Source organism: Ammospiza caudacuta, chromosome 4, assembly GCF_027887145.1.
Source record: "Ammospiza caudacuta isolate bAmmCau1 chromosome 4, bAmmCau1.pri, whole genome shotgun sequence".
In the NCBI taxonomy this organism is placed as follows: Eukaryota; Metazoa; Chordata; class Aves; order Passeriformes; family Passerellidae; genus Ammospiza; species Ammospiza caudacuta.
In genome coordinates, this window is record NC_080596.1 from 26455378 (window position 1) to 26475683 (window position 20306).

Here is a 20306-nt window from a genome sequence, read left to right on the forward strand (position 1 = left end):
TTGCTACTCGGCTTCTAAGTTCCACCAGTGTTTCCAAGTCAAGCTTCAGTCTATAAGTCTACTGTGTTAATAATATAGATAAGTACTCAAATGTTTTCTTTTGTAGGCTCATCATATAAAACAGAGCAGAAATAAACTACAGCTTACGAAGTGAGTGCCTTCTTTGCTGCAGGAGTTCAGTTACAGAGTATCTGTTTTGTGGATACACAGCCTTCCTCTTCCACATAGTGGAATTCAGTGATTGACATGTACAGTTAAGAGATCCTGGAGGACTTGCTGGGGTTTGTAGATTCCTAGGTGTCAGAACAACAGGCTTTTCTTCATTGTGTCTTCATCTCCCCTTCTTTTCATGGCTAGCCTATCCTGGTGTATGTTTGCAGTATAGTTCCCATCACAAGTGTGGGTTGCTGTATTTGTATGTTTACCTGCTGGGCTTTTAGGGACTGGGATACCAAGAGAGCCTTTAACTGACTCGAGTATTGATGTCTTGATCTCAGTGGTTTCTGCAGCCTGAGGTACTTGGACTGCACGTCTTCTGCAACTCCTGGAGATGGTTCAGTCTTGCCTACACAAGCTGTGAGATTTTGGCCTTGCCTCTTGAGTATTGCTGCCCATTTCTCGGCTGCTGGAGGCAGATGAGTGCTCACTCATAACAGATTGTGAATTGCATCAAGCAAATGCTTTTTTTTCCAGATACTGGGGGTTTTGGGTGCTGCCTATAAATGGGATTATTTCTTTTACTTTTTCAATGCCTGTTTTTGGGTTGAAATGGATGAACTAAACTGGAAGTTACTCGTTGTCTTTAATTGTGCAAATGGGGAAAAGGATGCTTCAGTGGGCCTTCCAGAAGTCCTCATCTACACATCTATTTTGATTTTCCCAAAGACACTTCATAGCCTTGCTGAAAGGCATGCACACTGCTTCAGAGATGGTGCTTTTGGATTAAAGAGGGTACTCATCCCCTTCCAGAGGACTGCAAGCCCAGGACAGAAAACTAAGCCAAGAGTTTGCCTGAAAATGGAGGTTCTTTAACTGGCAAAGAAATTGTTATTCCTTCATCTTCACATCTGTTCTGTTAGATGCAAGACTGACTTCTGAGGAAGAGCTTCTAGAGCTGGAAATGAAGTTGAAATCCAGTGCAGAGTCTTCTTTGGTAGCACAGAGTGCTGTGCTGCAGTGGAAGCTTTCCTTTGTGTGCTGAGATCCAAAATTGTAATCACTGGTGCTGGGCTGCCAGAGCAGGGGAGCAGGGAGTGCAGTTGTGGTCAGTGACCTAGAGCATTGGCATGACACAATTTAGTTTGATTCTTCATGATTTTCACTGGAGAAGGAAAATGTCACCATCAGTGGAGCCACTGGTGATGACACATGATACGGGTATCTTTCCTGGGTACAAAAAAATTTCTGACATTAAATTTTGCCTAGATAAGAGAAGATGGTGCACACTGCATGAAGCAGTGCCAGAGTTATTTATGGGCTTAAATTGTAGGGAACTGGAAGTTGTGGTTTTCCCTGTGATGGTGGGTGAGGTACTTGCTTCCTCTGTGTAGAGGGCAAAGCATGCAGGCGCATGTGTGAACAAGCAGGTAAAATAGCCTCAAAATTACCTATTCAGTAATTTCTTTGCATATTAAATATCTTAAAATCTATATTTGACCTTTTGGGTTTTGTTTTTTTTTTTTTTTGTTAGCAGGGTTCTTAATATTTGCATGTTCATAGGGGGAAGGCTTGTCCTGATGTGTGCTGTCTCAGCCAGAACAGAGGGAAGTTTGTCACCCAGATTTTCCCCTAGCATGGGGAGCAAATTCACATTTCCCAGGGAGCTCTCTAGGGCTACATAAGGTGTTTATGATCAGCCTGTTACATCTTCCTTTAGCATTAGGGTTTGCAAGGTTTGGAGGTGCTGCAGCCATAAGAGTGGACTCGGGAAGTTGGTGTAGAAACTCAGAGATTGAATTATATTTTCCCTGAAAGAAAACACCCATAAGGGCAGGGGGAGATGAGGCCTGAGGAGCCAGAGGTGCAACCACCAGTATCATGTGAGCAAGATAAACAAGAAGAATTAAGGTGTCTGTCTAAAGTGATGCCTTTGGGGGTTGGAGCAATGGTGCCATCATTCCTGCAGCATTCCCATGTTGTTGCCACAGTTCTGTTTTAGACATGTACCACTAATGCCAACAAAACCACTTGATACCATCACCCAGCTCGATAGACCTGGATAAAAATTGTATTTTCCCCTTTTTGTGATTGCTTTAACTGTTTTTCTAAGTGTTCTGTACAGAGTATGTAGCTAGCTTTGACATCTTTTCCCCTAAGGAATTTTGCTTTACAAATGCCATTTTTACTGAAGTGTAATGTAAAACAGCTTGAACTGTGTGGAAGTCAGAGTTACACTCGTGTGGTCACGCAGTGCTTTGGGGTCCTGTGAAGGAAAATGGTGCAAATGTAGTGCAGTTAGAGATGGTTGTGTGAGTAATTGATTCAAGCCATCTATAAGCTCATGAATGAAAGGTCAGGTTCCAGTTGGAGGAAGGTGGTTGCTGAGCCTGAGGAAATGCTTTTGCTTCCAGGAGCCTTCCAGTAATCAGCTGTCCTGGGATGAAGCGAGGCACAAAGGGTGTATGATTTTACAAAACTTCTGGCCATGCCATCATGATTCTGTTTCCTGGAAATGAAAGCTCCAATCTACAAACACTAATTTTAATGGCTGTGTTGGGCAGAGACTTTCCCAGAGCATGCAGCCAGCAGTGGGAATGGCAAGGAGCAACTGATAGAGCAGCTCGCCAAAAGAAGACTGAAGTGAGTTGTAAGGAGCTGGCATAATCGAAATTTCATTTTAGATTAAATATAAAATGGCTTTTTTATTGGTAGGAAGATGACTGGAGCTGTAAATACTATAAATGCAGTCTTCCCATGCCAAGGAAGCTGTGAATGTGTATTCTGGAGTGGTACAAGCAAAAGCAGTAGTATGTTCACAAATACCAGTTTTGTGTGTTAGTCTCCATGCAAACTGTGGCAGAAAACTGGAAGGACAAAAATTGTCCACTTTACAAGAGACACTATCAAAGAGTTTGTAATATTGCAAGAGAAATATTGCTACAAAGTCCAAAGCATCTTAGAATAGCTTCCCTAAGATGTTTTAATTAAAAGTGTTAAACCTGCTAACTGTTCATAATGAAAGACAAAGAAGTACCTTGACAAAATATTTCTGCCTGGCACTGCCCATTCAACATCTACCTCTACTAGTCCTAGTCTAGTCTGGCTACTGCATAATTTTAGCCATTTAGCATCAAACATATGAAAAAGTGTCATTTACCTGGTTGGTGAATGTATGATGAGGGACAACATTTAGTTTTAAACTGTAATGCAATAAACACAAGGTTAGTGATTAAATCCTGTTGTTGGTTCAGTGCAGCAGCATATTTACTGCTTCATTGCTGATCCGTTCAAAACAATCTTAATTCTGAACTCCACCAAGTTACTTGCAATTGTACTGGGATTTGCTCTCCCTTCCAGCCTTCCTAACTGGTTCACAATATTGTACTGTGTTTTTACGCTCTTCTCTGGTGGTAGCAAATATCAAAACTAGCAGGAAGTCAGTGAAAGAATAAAAATGCTGAGTTCTGTTTGTAAATGAGTGCCAGTGTTTCCTTGTAGGGTTCAGCGTCCTCCTTGGCTGCCCCACCAGCTTTGTGATAAAGGATCCCTCTGCCGGTGCCCTTCATTCCCCTTGTCTTCCTCCGGGCTGATGAGCTGTTAATGGGGGTGCAGCTCTCCAAAAGGAAAAACTGGTCTGTAGGAAAAGGCTGTGACTCCCTTCGGAGCCAGGCTGGGAAAGAACCACCTTGGTAAGGAACTGTCTGTCCTAGCCCAGAAACAAACTGTATGTACAACAAAAAACCATCCTTTGATCCTTGAGGCTGCTGAGAGCCAATGTGGGATTTGAATAAATGGGTGTTCAGAAGCAGGCTGAAGGAAGAAGCATTTGCTGTTTTCCTCAGATATAATTTTGGGGGATTAAATAAAATAAGGCTTCTCTTCCCCACCCATAAGCCCTCCTGCTCCCACAGTTTTCCTGATTCAGTGTGTCCCAGAGTATCTTGTGATTTTAACCAATTACCATGCAAAATAATATGATGATGCTGCCAAATTGTAGTAAAAGTAGCTAAGCAGTCTGCTGATACTGCAATACAGGAACCTACAGCGTGTTGTGCACCTGGCATTTCAGATTACCTAGAGAAAAAAGTTTGTTAATTACTGTGTGTAATGAATGACAGCTCTGATGAACGCTGCCTGCAGGGAAGGGGGGTGTGATACTGAAGTAAGGGCAGCAATATCCTCACATTGACCCCTCTGGATGGGAAAGGGGGGCTTGCTGCAGGAAGGGCTCCTTTTGTGCCCTCCTGAAAACCACCACCCTTAAAAACAGCATCCCTTCCTTATCCATGCCCTCATAACTTCATTGTTCTTCTGTGGGAGGGAAAGGGCATTTGTGCTGGGAAACTGTGCCTTGAACTTGTCAGAATTGGAAACTGCCCCCTTCCATTCCTTTTCCTCACTGGAATCATCAAACATTCACAGTTCTGCATCTCACTTCACTTGCAGTATTAGTCAAATATCTCAGTGAAATGTAACTGTTTGAGCTGGGGAAAAAACCCCAATCTTTGCTTTATTGAAGAGTGAAATTGTTTGTCCTTTTGAATTCTTGTTTTGTCCCTTGATGAGCACCTTTTCACCATGTCCTTGATGTTCTGTTTAGGTACTGCAGGACCCTGCTGGCACCAAAACCATCCCGTCTTTTCTAAATTATTGACAGGTACACAAATTGCATAGAAGCTATGTGAAAAACCTATGGTGACCTAAATTTACCTAAATGGAGGGAAATCCTTGTGCTGCAGCTAAGCTGAAGCTGAGGAGGCACACTGAGCTCAGAGCCAGGCTGCAGGCACTGGCTGTTGCCAAGTGTTAAGAAGAGAGAAAAGACTGAGGCCGCTGGAATAAGTAATAAACAAGCAGTATTTATCCTTATTTATAAGGATTATATTCTGAATAGAGTAAAAAAGTGTATAAATCTCATATCTGAAAGGACATCTTAGCAAACCACCAGGAAAATAAGCTTGTGTCTCATACCTATGCTTACTCCCAGATGCATGGGCCCCATCTGTTTTGGAGATTTTTTTTTCTTTTTCTACATACATTATAAATTGTTCTTCCTGGTGAGATCACAGCATCTTCAATAGCACAAACACATCCCAGTATTTACTTTTGAATATCCCCCCATCTGGGATCTCTGGGAGCAGCTGTCTGGGACTTGGGGGCTGCCTGGGTGAAACTGTGAGGCTCAAATGTATTTTTATTCAATGTTTTAGTTGAAATCACAGTAGGACTATGCCCTGCATTACAAGAGTGAGCCTGGGAAAAGAAGGAAAGCTTATTCTTGCAGAAATGAGTAACAAAACCACACCCTGAATAAGGCCGTGGAAGTGAGTACAAAAGGCACATTCTGGCAGCTGCAGTAAAGCAGCTGTGTCAAAACTTCATTTCGGGTGAGACATTGGTGATTTCAACAGGGTGTGTTAACACTTGCTTTTTCAGTCTGACATACAGGGTCAGAACCCCATCTTCCCAAAAAGCTGTTCTGTGCTGCTCCAACATTTCTGCCATCTGTATTTTGTCATAAAGGAACGTGTTAGGGGGGGTAAAACTCTCCTTAAAACTTGCAGAGTCAGGTCTTGCAATAGCAGAACTTTTCCTTGCAAAAGCACAGGACTTTTTCTGGCAAAGATGGAGCATGTGAAGCCTCACACCAAATCCCCACAAGACGTCTGAAGTCAGAGATACAATATCTCTGCAAAACTTTAAACAAAGCTATAAAGAGACTCTAAAACCACTTTTAAACTACTTGTCATTAAATCACCTGGAAACTGTTTGATCAGAAAAAAACCAAGTGAATGAGACAGCCTTAGACTTACCTTTCCCCCCCTAATTTGTTCCTTAACTTAGGACCTAGTACAGGCAATTTTTAGATATTAAACACTCTGCATTTTCATGGGACCAACAGGTTAAAATATTCCTTCAGGAGAAAACAGAAATAACTATTCTTGAAATGCTAAGCAAGTCCAGAGACTCGCAACTATTTTCAGAATCCCCTTTCTTGGAAAGCTCTATATCTGCTAAATAAAAACAGCCGTGAATTTAGGCTCTTATATGTTCATTCACTGAGCACATCTGAAGAGCACATTAAAAGTACCTGTCCTTGCAAAAGAAGAAAACCAAAAGATTTTTCAAGAGCTTTTATAGCAAGAAGCATTTTTACTTTATTCTGTGACGAAAATTAAATTCAATTATATTTTCTGGTTTCCAAATACATTAGAAAGGAAAAGGAATATCAGAAGAGGACTACAGGGTGGAGGAACATCTCGACAGTCTCGGGGATTGGTCCAAGAGAGGGGGAAAGGGAGGGACAAAATGTAAGACGGGCACTGTAAGTGAAGTTGCTTTGAACTCAAGATGTTTTAATGTTTTTCTAATTTAGTGTAGCCTCTTGTTTTTATATGAGTAATAATGGGTTGCTCAAAGCACTGTGCTCCAACCACATGACAGCTGATCTCTGGGAGGTCAGGATAATTTATTATTGTGCAGGCAGAAACCCCAAGTGGTCAGGGGCAAGTGCAGCAGTGTAAAGAGAAGGACTCCCAAAGGCTATTTATTATTAGGTATCAGACCTAAGCCTTAGGAATTCTGGCTCAGCTGTCAGTTTGCAAAGCCTCTGTTAGGGCACCAGTTCTCCCAACTACTGTAATCTACATTTGCTTTTCAGTGTAGTGTACATTTGCTTTTTCAGTGTAGTCTGCTTTTCAGACCATTTCCCAGTGACAACAGCATGGGTTTTATTTGATAGTAAATATCGGAGAGAGAAAGACATAGAAAATAGGTGGGGGGGACGGAAAGAGAGTAACAGGGACAAAATAAAGAAAATATCACTCACCACTCCATGGATCCCAACGACGCTCCATTGATCCTCTCCAGCTGGTCTTCTTTGTGGTGAAGGTCCCTCCAAAAGCACAGAATATCTGCTCAGGCCAGGTAGGAAAACCCAGGCCCCTCCCTGGGGGGAGTTTGCCCTTGTCCCTTACACAGACTCTGGGTTTGTGGCATCCCTGCAGTCCCGTGGTGCCTCAGGAATGACTCCAGGGGCACTGATGGATTCAGACACCCCTCAGCTCCTCTCACAGCAATGTCCCGTGGTGCCAAGCTTCAGGAATGACTCCATGGGCACTTTGGGGGCACTGATGAATTCAGACACCCCATAGCTCCTCTCACAGCAATGTCCCGTGGTGCCTCAGGAATGACTCCAGGGGCACTCCGTTCCCGCTGCTCGGAGATTCCCGAGCGGATCCCGTTCCCGCTCCCGTTCCCGCTGCTCGGAGACTCCCGAGCGGATCCCGCTCCTGTCCCCTCAGCGCCGCTCCCTCAGCGCCCCCTGCCGGCGGCAGCGCCCACGCGCGCACCGTTCCCGCCCGCGGGGCTCGGCGGCCGCGCTCTCGCGAGACCGGCGCGCGCGGGCCCGTGGCGGCGGCGGCTCCGCCCCGGGGCTGCTCCGCGGCGCTGGCGGGGCCGCCATGGCGGCGGGGGACGTGGAGTCCTCGCTGGAGCTGAGCCTGACGGGCTCCGGGGCGCTGCCCGGCGTGCTGCCCCCCGCCCGCTCCCGCATCTTCAAGATCATCGTCATCGGGGACTCCAACGTGGGCAAGACGTGCCTCACCTACCGCTTCTGCGCCGGCCGCTTCCCGCAGCGCACCGAGGCCACCATCGGCGTGGACTTCCGCGAGAGGGCCGTCACCATCGACGGCGAGCGCATCAAGGTACCCGGGGCCCGCCCGGGCCGGGCTGGGAGGCAGCGCTGGCACGGGGCTGCAGAGGCCGGGAGAGCGGGGCGGGAGAGCGGCCGGGCCGGGCCGCAGCCCTGGCGGGGCTCTGCCGGCCGTAGCCCGGAGGCTCGGCTCGGCTCGGCTCGGCGCCAGCAGCCGCGGCTGTGCCTGCCCTGACACTGTTCCGCTGCTGGCCGTGCTCCTGCTGGAAAGGCAGTCACGGTGTAGGTGTCTGGGATGGTGAACCGATTCCGGCCGTAAGCCAGACCTTCTCGCCTCTTTGGTCAGATGCTGATCGGTAATTTATCTTTACAGTGGGCTTGTATATCGATCTCTTTAGGATTCTGTTAAGTTTGCCGTGTGATGATTGTAAGCATCATTTGCAGAATACTCTGTTACAGCTTACAGATGCAGTTTGTTGACTAACATGGTTTTAGACGGAATCCCCATCTGCTTCTGTATTACAGCTTGTTTCTATGAGGAAAGCTCAGTTGTGCAAAAATAAAGGAAGCTAACAGTAGTCTTGAGCTTGTACTTGGGCATTTGTCATCATCAGGCCTTATAATTACAGCTCATAGTTATGTAGCCAAAAGCCATGGTTTTTCCTTGCTCATTTACTGATTAAAGAGATTATGGAGGATATATAAGAATAGGAGAACCACTTTGCTTTCCTACTCCTGTGGGATTTTTATCTCATATCCTTTTTCAACTGAAAAAGGAAGGTGAATAGGAGTTTTTGTTGGTGGTTTGGGGTTTTTTTTTGGTTTGGTTTTTTTTAGTAAAACCACTGACTAGAATTTCTCTGACAGCTGAAATTTTGTACTCCTTTGTACAGAATTTGTATCCCTTTGTATCCCTCCTCCTGAGGGACATTGCCTTGTCAGCACCATCTTATTCACTGGCATTTTCATCACGTCTGAATGATGCCTGACCTTTGTTGGAGAAAAGTAAAGAATGTAGCATAATCCACAGCTCTTAGATGCTTCACATGGGTTATTGTGCCATTCTGAGATACGTGTTTCTGTAGATTGTTTTGCTGCATTTTTTCTGTAAAAGAAGCCAGTTCTGGTTGAGGAAAGCAGAGAAGTGAAGGAGGCTCTTCTGAGACACATTGTTTAGTGTGAGTTCTGTTTCAGCATTAAAGGAATAGATATTATCCTTGTGGCCAGGACCCTAGTTCTCAGTGGGAGTGTTCGAACTGATTTTGGGTGGTTTTGGCAGCTTCTCTCACTGCTCTGCACCTTTCTCACGTGTAGCAGTTAGCTCCAGCAGCAGCACGAGTTGAACCGGGAGAGAGCAGCTCCGATGAACTCAATTACTGTAGTCCTTGTGTGCCCAGAAGGGAATTTTTCCTCTCGCATCAAATAGGTTACAAAGTGGTGTCTTGTCCCTTCCCCCAGCCAGCTGGGTGGTTCTGTCCTGTGCTGCCACAGCAGGAACTGTTTCCTTCACAGCTGGAAAAGTGCTGTGTCATGGGCAGGAACACAGGCACCGTTCTTCTCCGGATGGGCTCCCACAAGCCATTGTGTGCGTTCCCAGGCACAGGAACAAGCATATTCATTCCTTGTACAGCAGGCTGACAGCTCCATATCTAACGCTGATGCCTAAATGTGATCAGTAAATTAAAACTTTCAACAAATGGATCTGCTGCCTTCTACATTTTCTTCTTCCTCAATTGATCCAAGTGTTGAAAATTGAAGAAAACAATGATGTCAGTCTTCACTGACCTACATTCAAGAGCAAAACACAAGTGAAATTCAAATAAGAAAGTCTGAACATCATGTTCTGTACCTTGAGCTATTCCAAATTTTCTCCCTTTTTAAAGGAGACGTAGCATCAAGGTCAGTTATATTTTTATCACTGTGTTATAAACCACACATACAGAGTGAGTCCTTGTTTAGAAAAGAGCCTTTCTGGATCCACAAAACAGAATCAGAAGGTGGGCTGTGATAGCTGAGTCAGTGTATTTAATATTTTTATGCCATTTATCTTTCCTAGGGAATGTGACCAAGTGATTCTGTCCAGTTTTATTAGATGAATTATGCTATTAAACCAAATATTCAAACTGTATTCAAACTTCAATACTGTAATGTATTTTAAAGGGCTGTTATAAAACTGTGGTCCCTTGAAGATGGGTGTTACTGGACTAACAATGAAATAGTAATCCTAATGTTACTTCATTAGTGCACTCCCATTAACATGAACATTTTCAGTGTTGTTTTTCAGAAGAGAAAATATTTGGGGTGAAAGGCAGAAATAGAACCATTTCCTCAAGTTCCCCTTGAACAAGACAAAAAAGAAACTTCTGAAATGTGTAGATTTCAACATTGGGAAAGGATTTACTTCCCAGTGCAAATGACTCAGTTGATGATGCCCTTCAAGCTTGAATGCTGCATGTAAATGAAATTTTGGAGGAGCTGTAGTTTAAGCTTCACTTGCAAGTTATGTAAACCTTTAATTTAATTTCCCCATCTTTACCCAAGGCTGGCAGTACACTTGCAGAACTCTGCTTGACTGAAGCACAACCAATTCCTGCTCTGTGAATAAGCTGGGGATAGAATTGTAAGCTCACAGCTGCCTGTGAAAACGAACTCCCTCATTAAATTAATTTGATAGCATTTCCAAGATTATCCATATGATTCCATTGTCTACACAGATGTGCTGCAGAAAAATTCACACCATGTGAAACATCTTTTACTCTTTTTGTTTCAGTCTGTCACATGACTGATTCATGACATCCTGTGATTGACTCGTGGATGTGGACTGTCATCCTTTTAATAATTTCCAGCCTGATGAATGCTGTGCTTAAAGAAAAACTCCTTATTGTCAGTCACTGGTATCAAGACTTTGCATCCGCTTCTGTTCAGTTTCACTGCATTTCCATTGTTGTAGCTTTCAAAACAATTTTATGTGATACTCTATCACTGATGCATCTTCTTGCTCTTGGCAGATTTCCCGTGCAGTTGGGCTTCCTTTTTTTAATATAAAAAGTCACTGGTTAAAGTGGTAGACAAGACAACTTGCAAGATGTTTGCAGTTTCTAAGGAAGTTTTACTGAAACATTTGGATCAAAGGAATGCAGAGCTATGGTAATGGGAGAACAGTTTCAACAATTACATAGTGCTTGTGACTTTGATGAGAACAGATTAAATTTCAAATTTATCTTCATTGTTTGCAGAACACTTAGTATTCCTTGAGTTCTGAGTCTCAAGGAAAACTCCTTTCATTCAACCCTAGCCTTTTTTTTTTTAATTTCCTTCTTTTATGCTGCCTTGATAGTACAAACCACAGTGTGGTCCCAGTTAAAGCACTCAATAAGCAAGTTAGATGTTCATTGCAGGAGGGTTTGATTCCAACACACTGCAGAGAAAGATTTCTTTGTCCTGTTTTTGTTGGTGATGTTGAAATCAAGCATGGTTTGATTTCTTCCTGCTTTTACATGGCAGTTAACATCATGCTAACAACAAAATTTTGGGGAAGATGAGATTATTTTTGGAAATAACAAAAATTGTGTCAGCTGATGGTTGTATTGGGAAGTAACGCTTATTTAATTTTCAAATGAAAGTGCTATTGCTGAGACTTCAGGATTTATTTTTCTAAAAATCTTTAAAAATACAGGCTCCAAGACACTTTCAGAAATTTGTAGTTTCTCTCAAGTGTCATCATTCCTCCTGGCCTCACTTGTAAGCAGCTTTGAAAGTTAAAGCTTCTGAAATTGTGTGAATACAACAGTCGCCTTCAGCACCAACTTGTCAGTATCATTAATTCAGAAGAGTAGATTTCTGTGATCATGCAACTCTTCTCACTGCAGGTAATTTGTGTTATTTTCCAAGATGAGCAATAAAGCATATTTTCCTCTCCTTGTCTTTGTGTTTTCAGATCCAGCTATGGGACACTGCAGGCCAGGAGCGCTTCAGGAAGAGCATGGTGCAGCATTACTACAGGAACGTCCACGCTGTGGTGTTTGTGTATGACATGACAAACATTGCCAGTTTCCACAGCCTGCCCTCCTGGATAGAGGAGTGCAAACAGCACCTTCTTGCCAGTGATATACCACGGATTCTGGTTGGCAACAAATGTGACCTGAGAAGTGCAATTCAGGTGCCCACGGACCTGGCCCAGAAGTTTGCTGACACTCACAGCATGCCATTGTTTGAGACCTCTGCCAAGAACCCCAATGACAATGACCATGTGGAGGCCATATTCATGACACTGGCTCACAAGCTTAAAAGTCACAAGCCATTAATGCTTAGTCAACCCCCAGATCATGATGAAATTCATATAAAGCCTGAACCAAAACCTATCACATCCTGCTGGTGTTAGGTCACATTGTCGCTGGTTATCACCTTGTCTTGTTTGCAAGTGCTTCAAAATTATGACCTTTGGCAAAGTTACAGGTTTTGGTAGCAACTATAGCAAATCTCTTTGGCACTTTAATGTGTTTTTTATTTTAATTTTTCTTGGTGTAGATGTGCCCATCTTATGCTCTTGCACTTTGTAATTGTACTTTCTGAATTACTAAAGTTTCACTATAAATATATGGGAACATACTTTGTCAGGTTTTGACAAAGCAGTCCTAGTTGAGCTCTTGCTGCCTGAGGTTGTTCTCATCACTTGTGGTAAAATTATAACTAGTGTGCCATTTTACTAATACTTTTGGTTGCTACTTGTGTTGGAATCATGTAGGAGACAGAGCCTTTTGTGACAACCAGGGAACTTGGGTTTTAGGTCAGCAGTGGGGAGATTTTTGGCATATGAAGGAATATGAGGTGGCTACTAGGGAATTAGAAAGCAGGTACCTTTTTTATTATAAAAGCAAAACAAAACAGGTGTGTGAAAGTTTGGGCTGCCAGTGTTGGTGCATATTGCTAGGTTTGGCCTGTCCTTCCACTATGAACTTGGTCTGTTTCTTCATGGCAGTGGTAATGGAATTAACCAACTTCTCCCTACCTCTAGGCAGTTTTTTGATACTTAAAACTTCATTAATTTTTCATAATTAGCATGTGATACCAAGCTATGTTCTGTTAACCCATATTATGGAAAGTACTGTAGCGCAGGATTTGGGGTAAAATTGGGACTTCACCTGTCCACAAGTTCTCTGATCTTACTAAAATTAAGTTATATATTTCTGAAGGTGCTGTATTTGAGTTGAGTGTCTCAGGGTAAGTAAAAACAGTTGAGTAAGCAAAAGATTGGGTGAATTTGGCAGAGGCATACTGCTTTTCAAAGATGGGGTTTGCAGGGCTTTAAGATATCAGGAGTGCTTCTCAGATATCTTGAAATGCCAACTTGATAATATATTTCAGGAATGGGAATGCTTAGGAATATGGTACATTCTTAAAATATTTCCAAACACAAACTAAATTTGTTCTTGAAATATGGAATAAATCTACCAACTACATCATCTGTTACAGATTTTTGAGGGAAAACCTGCATATATAATGTTGTGACTATGTATGGCATCCTTGGCATTACTAATCTAATGTGAGCTAGTAGGGATTAGATGAGGGAAAAAATTCCTCTTGGATCACCTTTTTCTGTGTTCTCATAGTTGCAACTGCTTTTTTCCAGTCCTCCCTGCAGATCAAGTTTCATAACAAAAATGGTGCTAAGTTGCACAGAGCTGCATAAAGTGAAATGTCAGCCATAGAATGCAATCTATGACTTCATTCACGTGCCATGTCAAACAATGTTTTGTGACTTAGTTTTTGAAGAATAAATTAAGATTTTTTTTTTTTTTTTAATTGGCAATGTGTAGCATATGTTGCTTACTGGAAACTCAATGGAAGGGCTAGTTCTGAAGCTGCCACCCTAATGATCACATTATAAACAAATTACTGAAACAAGATACCTGTTATTATGTAAACTATTACAGTTCCTAAGATGTAATTTCATTGCAACCTATACAGAAAAAATGCATTGACTTTTTTCCAGATTTCGGAAGACCATTTAATATGGCCTTATATGATTAAGATGTTTAAAAAGAATCTAAATAAAAGGTAGTAGTTTTTCCTGTACAAAGCTGCTTCAGTTGTGACAGTATTTTTGCTTAGGAAACATTTGTAAAAGGAAGCTTTTGTATTCCTCTGAACCTTATATGACTAAAATTTACAGTTGTTTCAGAAACAATCACCTTTTTAACACTAGTGTCCTTAATGATTTCTTTAAGAAAATTATTGATTTTAAATGGATGTTTATACTATGGTATAAATATGGTTTACAGTCCTGTTGGACAAATTGTTTTTCACTCATGTCCTTAATCCTTTTTCTGAGGATCCTTCTTAATTATTTGTATACTAAATATGTCAGCAAGTTTTGTGGGTTTTTTGTTTGTTTTTTGTTTTGTTTTTGTTTGTTTTTGTTTGTTTTAATAAAATATCCCAGAATTAAGAATTTTAAAGTCAGGTTGGGGGTTGGGGTAAGAAAATCATGTAGCTGCAGTGTTACTGTTAAATTTGATCTGAAACACCTGCACATCTGTTAAGTTTTATTTGAGTTACCACAACTTGTAAATAAGGGCCCTCATGTCATGGAAATTGTGTGCAAATGGTGTTGAAGTGTGTAATTCCATGTTCAGCACAAAGCATGTTTTAATGGTTCTGCCGTGGAGGCAGCGTGGTCAGTAATGCAGGATTCAGTGTTGCTCCCTGGCTTTCAGTGGTGATGTTCTGCCCACAGGATGGATATCAGAGTACTGAATACTTTGTATGTGTATTTTCACTTTACCAGACTGTAAAGTTGTGTTCTTTTGTATGTGCTGGGGGCAGGCAAGGCACAGTCCCAGAAAACTAATAAACGGGCTTTGCCACAAACTGTTACCACTTGTTTTCAATGATTATAATAGAAATAATAATATAATTCCATATGGTTAAAAATACTGTGAGGGAGTTGAAGGAGTTTCTAGTTTCTGTCTGTGTGGGTGACAGTTTTTACAAAAAAGACTGTCACAATACTTGGACTACTGTCACTGCTTTCTTGCAATGACTCTGGGTGATTTTGGGGCATCTGAAGCACCCACCTGATGGTTCAGAGCTGTGTTCAGTATTTATTTCAGATTCCAGAAGAATAGGAAGTGAAACAACAGTTACAAAAATAGCAATTACTGACCCTTGGATGTAAATCAAGACCCTAAAGGAATCTTCTCCATTACTCTTCTTCTCATCTCATCTTGTTCAGAAATAAAACCTCTTTAACTTCTATAAATTTGTTGAAAGTCATATTTCTTGTCCCCTCTGAGTATTTTCACTTCACCAGAATGTATAATTCTAATACTTTTTTTTCCCCCAGAGTCCTATTTTTGAGGTCATTGACTGGTGTTGCTTAACATTGCAATTCCCAGATAAATGTAGAGCCATATGTTATTTAAAAGTAATAATAATATTACTTTTAAATGGCAGTCTGGTTTTTCTGGGGAAATCAACACAACACCAACATGTAATCTTAACTCTAAAGTCATAAATAACATTAGAAGTTGTCATTATTCTAGGGCTCACAAAAAAATACCACTTGGTATTCATTTGGAATTAATGGAAAACAAATTTCCCAGCAATACCAGTGATCATTAACAAACCCCAAAATAGAGCACAATCCTGTCCCTGGTCTGCATTTAACAAATAGGCTGCTCTGATTAGGAGGAAGTTCTTCCCTCTGAGGGTGGTGAGGCTCTGGCACAGGTTGCCCTGAGCACCTGTGGATGCCCCAGAAGTATTCCAGGCCAGGCTGGGTGAAGCTCTTAGCATATGAAAACTAAGGGTCATAAGACCCTGATCTTAGCTCAGTACTTCCTTTTCTATTATTACTTTTTACTGTTTGCACTGCCCCTTTGGAAAGGTCACAGGCAGAAAAAAGACTGGTGTGAGGCAATACGCTGAACTCCCTCTTTCTGAAAATACTTTGTGATTTACTGCTGATAACATCACGCTTGGCCTCTAAATCAGGAGTCATAAAGCAGAAGCTGCATTTGCAAACCATTTATCCTCTCCAAAGCCTGGTCATCCCCACATCCTTCACACCCACTCCTCTACAGGAAAACACTTTAAATGCTCAGGGGCCTTTGAGGTGCTCCTTGCCCTTCATAGTCCTCTGTCCCTCAGACCTTTCTTCAGTTAAGGAAGGGCAGGCAAAGAGGAAAAGACTAAACTGACCCTAAAATACATGAAACAGCTTTTCTATTTACTTCAAGTTATTTTTAACACACTCAAAATAGAGACAATTAAGAGCTTCTGGCTTCAGCAAGCAAAGATTCAGCTGTAGATTAAGAAAAGCATGTGCTAATCAGAGAGGGTGTTCAAGTTCCTGTGGATCCTCATGACTGCATTGGAGTGCTTAGCTTCAGTTCTGAGCTAATACCTGAGTCACTGTGGTGCTGCTGTTAAAAAGCACAAATGCTGGCAGCCCTTGTCCTTTGCTTCAAGGCTCACAGTGCTTTTGTCAAATTGCATCTGACCTGAAAGAGCTGATTTCAGTACTTTGATCTTTCATTTCCATACTTTCATCTGTCATTAAATAGGTACATTTCATTCATATGCATGATGAGAGCAGAGGGTAAATAAAGACAAATAAGATATATAGTCTCTATATATGTAAAATGATGGCCAGAAAACATGTATATTCACATCACCATAGCATGCTTCCTTCTGCATCATAATGCAACACTTGGGGGAGGGCTGTGTGGAATTCCAACTCTTTGATGTGTGGTACATGACACTGGTGGGATTCCAGCTCTAGCAGCTGCCTTGAGGCTCCAGCTCTCAGGCTTTATGGGTGAAGAACCATTGAATGAAGCAAAAACTTGGGTCACTTGGGGCTGGGAGGCTGCCTGCATCAGACAAAATTAGAAACACAGAAGCAACTGCTGCAAGATATGCTTAGAGCAAAGAATTTGGAAGCTGAAAACACCATCTGTTATCCTGAATCAGTCCTATGGTTATTGGGTGGGGATAAAGGGCTTAGCAATATTGGCATGTACTGTTCCACCATAAACATAAATTATAATAACAACTAATATTGACTAAAGAAGAAAGCGATGAGTGTAGTTAAAAACATGTAGTGGACAGAAGCCAAAGGATGAAAGATGAACCATGAAACCAAGTAATTTTAAATTAAGATGACATAAATGTCAAGTCAATGAAACAGAACACACATTTCTGTAAAAGGAAAGGAAAGGAAAGGAAAGGAAAGGAAAGGAAAGGAAAGGAAAGGAAAGGAAAGGAAAGGAAAGGAAAGGAAAGGAAAGGAAAGGAAAGGAAAGGAAAGGAAAGGAAAGGAAAGGAAAGGAAAGGAAAGGAAAGGAAAGGAAAGGAAAGGAAAGGAAAGGAAAGGAAAGGAAAGGAAAGGAAAGGGGAAAAAGGAAAAAGGAAAGGAAGAGACATTGCAGCAGCCTAGAAAGTGCAAGTGAAACTGCAGTTTGTTAATGTGCTTGGGTCAGACGTACCTGAAGAGATGCAGGACAAAGCAGTTCCTGTTTTTATGGAGAAGCACCTAGGGAAGGCTGGGAAATGCTGTTTGCTTTAATGGGCATCCCTCCTCAAGCTAGAGGTAAATTCAACAACTTTTCCCCATACTTACACACTGTTGGTGCTGGAGAATCAAGGAATCATATCTCAGTTTGGAAGGGACCGATAAGGATCAGTGGTTGGACTCAATGATATTAAACATCCTTTCCAACATAAAGAAGTCTGTGGTTCTGTGATCCTAGGAAACAAGAAATCACATAGTCTGACTCCAAAAAATGCATGTTGTCTGTCTTATATTAGGTGGGCTTTCTACTGAGTATAAAAAACAAAAATCAAACCAAAAAAGGAGAGAAAAGGGAATATTCCTCCTCTCAGCTGCAGGCAAATACCACTTCCTGTTTTCAGGACATATCTGTATTTTGATTAATTAGTAGTACTAATTTCCCAGCTCTTTTAAGGCTCTCTTCTGTAGACCGCCTTGCATGTTTAATGAGCAAGACCTATTGTGTTCCCCACTCAAAATATTTTAGGCCAGTTCATCTACCTGTAGTGAAGATTTACTTCAATTTCCAACTGCTTGCTGCAAAACCAGGGTGGGCTATGGGGACACACAATTGTGACTTGGTATCCCGTTTTCTCACTGCCTTTTGCCAGCAAAGGGGAAACACGGTTGTGCCCAGCAAAGGCTGCCCTGACCCTGAGCACCAGGGAGGAACTGCACCAAACATGGATCTATGAAAAATAAAAATTCAGACACAAATAAATAAATAAAAATAAATATGTATATTTATAAAAATCCCAAATGAGCTCGTTGTCAAAGAAGTGCCTGAAAATGTTCCCTGATCCTCACCATGATGAAGATCCATCCCTCCTCTTTCCCTCCTCCTCTGCACCTCCTGCCCCTTCTGTTGGGGAAATGATTTGAAAAAAATTCTTTGCCCTTAGTTGAACATTAACTTCCAGAATCAGCTTCCCTGATTGCCTTCTGATTACACTGGGTGATTAACTCTGGCCCCTGCTAATGGCAGGCTGGCAGGCTTTGCCTTTATCCACCCATGGATATCGTGTGCCTTGTTCTGTGCGTCAGGGAACAGGGTCATGTTTGTCTCAGCCTACCCAGGTAAGGAAGCTTTTTCTGATGTAAATGCCTTGTCTTTGTCTTAACACAGCAATGCTGACACAAGGTGAGCACAAAATGCTTGGGTCCATAACGGGGCTCCATAACTCCACCTGACTCCCACCAGTGGAAGCTGGGCGTGACACAAGACATGGAATATCCCTGGAGATGCAGGCAGGCTCTGGGAAGGTGCTCGCATGTGGAACGGGCTGCTAAATATAGCACTGGAAACTGCAGTCAGGAATTTATTTTCTGCAACACTAACCAAAGAGGAGTAACATTAAACTGATAATCAGTTTCCAGCAGTTTCCATTCTGCAGCTGTCGCTTTTCTGGAAACCCCCACTTTTGTAGAAAGAACTGTTGAAATCATCTGTCAATGAGTGACCTGCAATAGTTGCACAACTGGAAGGACTGTGTAAGAAATAAACCATCTTATAGCTGCTGCTAAATCAATTGCAGACGTTTTTATTCAGAAGCAGCATGGAGCATACTTCTCTTTTACACCCTCAGAGTTCAGTATGTGCTGCTCAGGCTGTTTCACAGCCAAACCAGTACCTGCCACACCTGTCACTTAATGCCACATCAAAGGCTTTCAGAGCTGGGCTGGGTACTTGGATTGTGTCCCAGGAGGACCTGACCTGCTGCAGCCATGGGGGCACTGCCACCCTCATCCCAGGAGTTATCTGCCTGTGCTGATGGAAACAGCACAGCATTTGAGACAGGACTGGTGACCTGCTGCTCTGCACTCTCACAGTAAAAGCAAATTGCCCTGTTCAACCAGCAGTCAAATGCTCAGTACATCACACTGCAATGACTGCTTATGGAACAGCACTTCTGGGTGGGACCATAACTCCCAGAAATGATGCACAGGCTGAGCAGTGCATTGTAGGAATGTAAAATCTGTTTTAGACTGACCAGAGCCACTGCTTTCAGCTACCTGAAATACCCTGTGAAGATATCTGACTTTCTTTTCACGTACAAGAAGCGCAGTTTGTGTTAAACAAGAAGAAACTGCCCAGCATTTCATTGCAGATGGTGTGGAGCTGTGCCAGAAGCATCTGAGGACAGGGAGAGCAGTCACACTGGGTGCTTTGATGCCTGTTAACAGGCACTATTTCAGAGGAAAAAGCACAGCACCCCATTTCGAATCACAACGTTTGGATTAATATATTAAAGCAATTCAAACATTAACACCTTCAAATGAACAAGACACCAGCAGTGTTTTGGTTGGCACAGGAGGGGATTGGACCATGTGATCCCCAGACATCCCTTCCAAGCTCAACCCTTCTGTGGCTCTGCAGGCAAGGTAATGAAGGTATTTAGAGCCAAAGTCAGGAAGAATGTGGCTACTGTGGCACATAATTAATCCTCCAGCTGCCAGAGTAGAACCTGCAGGCCCAAGTTAAGCTGCTGGCCCAAGCACCCAAAGCTGGGGACAGCTTCCCTGGCTGAAGAAGCAATTTGTGACCTGAGAAGGGCTGTGGAGGGAGCCTGGTGGTTAGGGCTGCTCTCTCAATCTGAGATATTCCCAGACATCAATAATTGTAATGGTTGAAGTTAGCAACAGATACACTTGGCAAGCACCTTACACACACAGAGGGGTGTCTCTGTTCACTGGGACTTCCTCAGTATGTGGCTAAGAGTGTTTCTCTGTTCCAGATTACTAAAAAAAGCTGAGTAACATCTTTGCAGAATCCTCACAGAATCATAGAATCATTTTGAAGTGACTTAAAGATCACCTCATCCTGACCCCTCTACCACAGGCAGGGACACCTTCCACTAGAGCAGGCTGCTCAGAGCCCCATCCAGCCTGGCCTTGAGCTTTCAGGGATAGGGCAGACACAGCTTCTCTGCACAATGT

General features: G+C 42.5%; 1 protein-coding gene across 1 annotated transcript; it reads left to right on the top strand.

Annotated features, from left to right (window-relative positions):
- Positions 1-7622: 7622 nt before the first annotated feature.
- RAB33B (RAB33B, member RAS oncogene family) lies at positions 7623-15040 on the top strand. The gene is made up of 2 exons (XM_058803238.1): positions 7623-7865; positions 11751-15040. The coding sequence occupies exons 1-2, from the start codon at positions 7623-7625 to the stop codon at positions 12192-12194; spliced, it is 687 nt and encodes a 228-aa protein (XP_058659221.1). The 3' UTR covers positions 12195-15040.
- The last annotated feature ends 5266 nt before the right edge of the window (positions 15041-20306 follow it).

Bases quoted from the DNA above. Each gene is read 5' to 3' on its own strand.
- RAB33B (XM_058803238.1), top strand. From the start codon at position 7,623: ATGGCGGCGGGGGACGTGGAGTCCTCGCTGGAGCTGAGCCTGACGGGC. The intron at 7,866-11,750 runs GTACCCGGGGCC...TTGTGTTTTCAG, and splicing joins TCGACGGCGAGCGCATCAAG to ATCCAGCTATGGGACACTGC.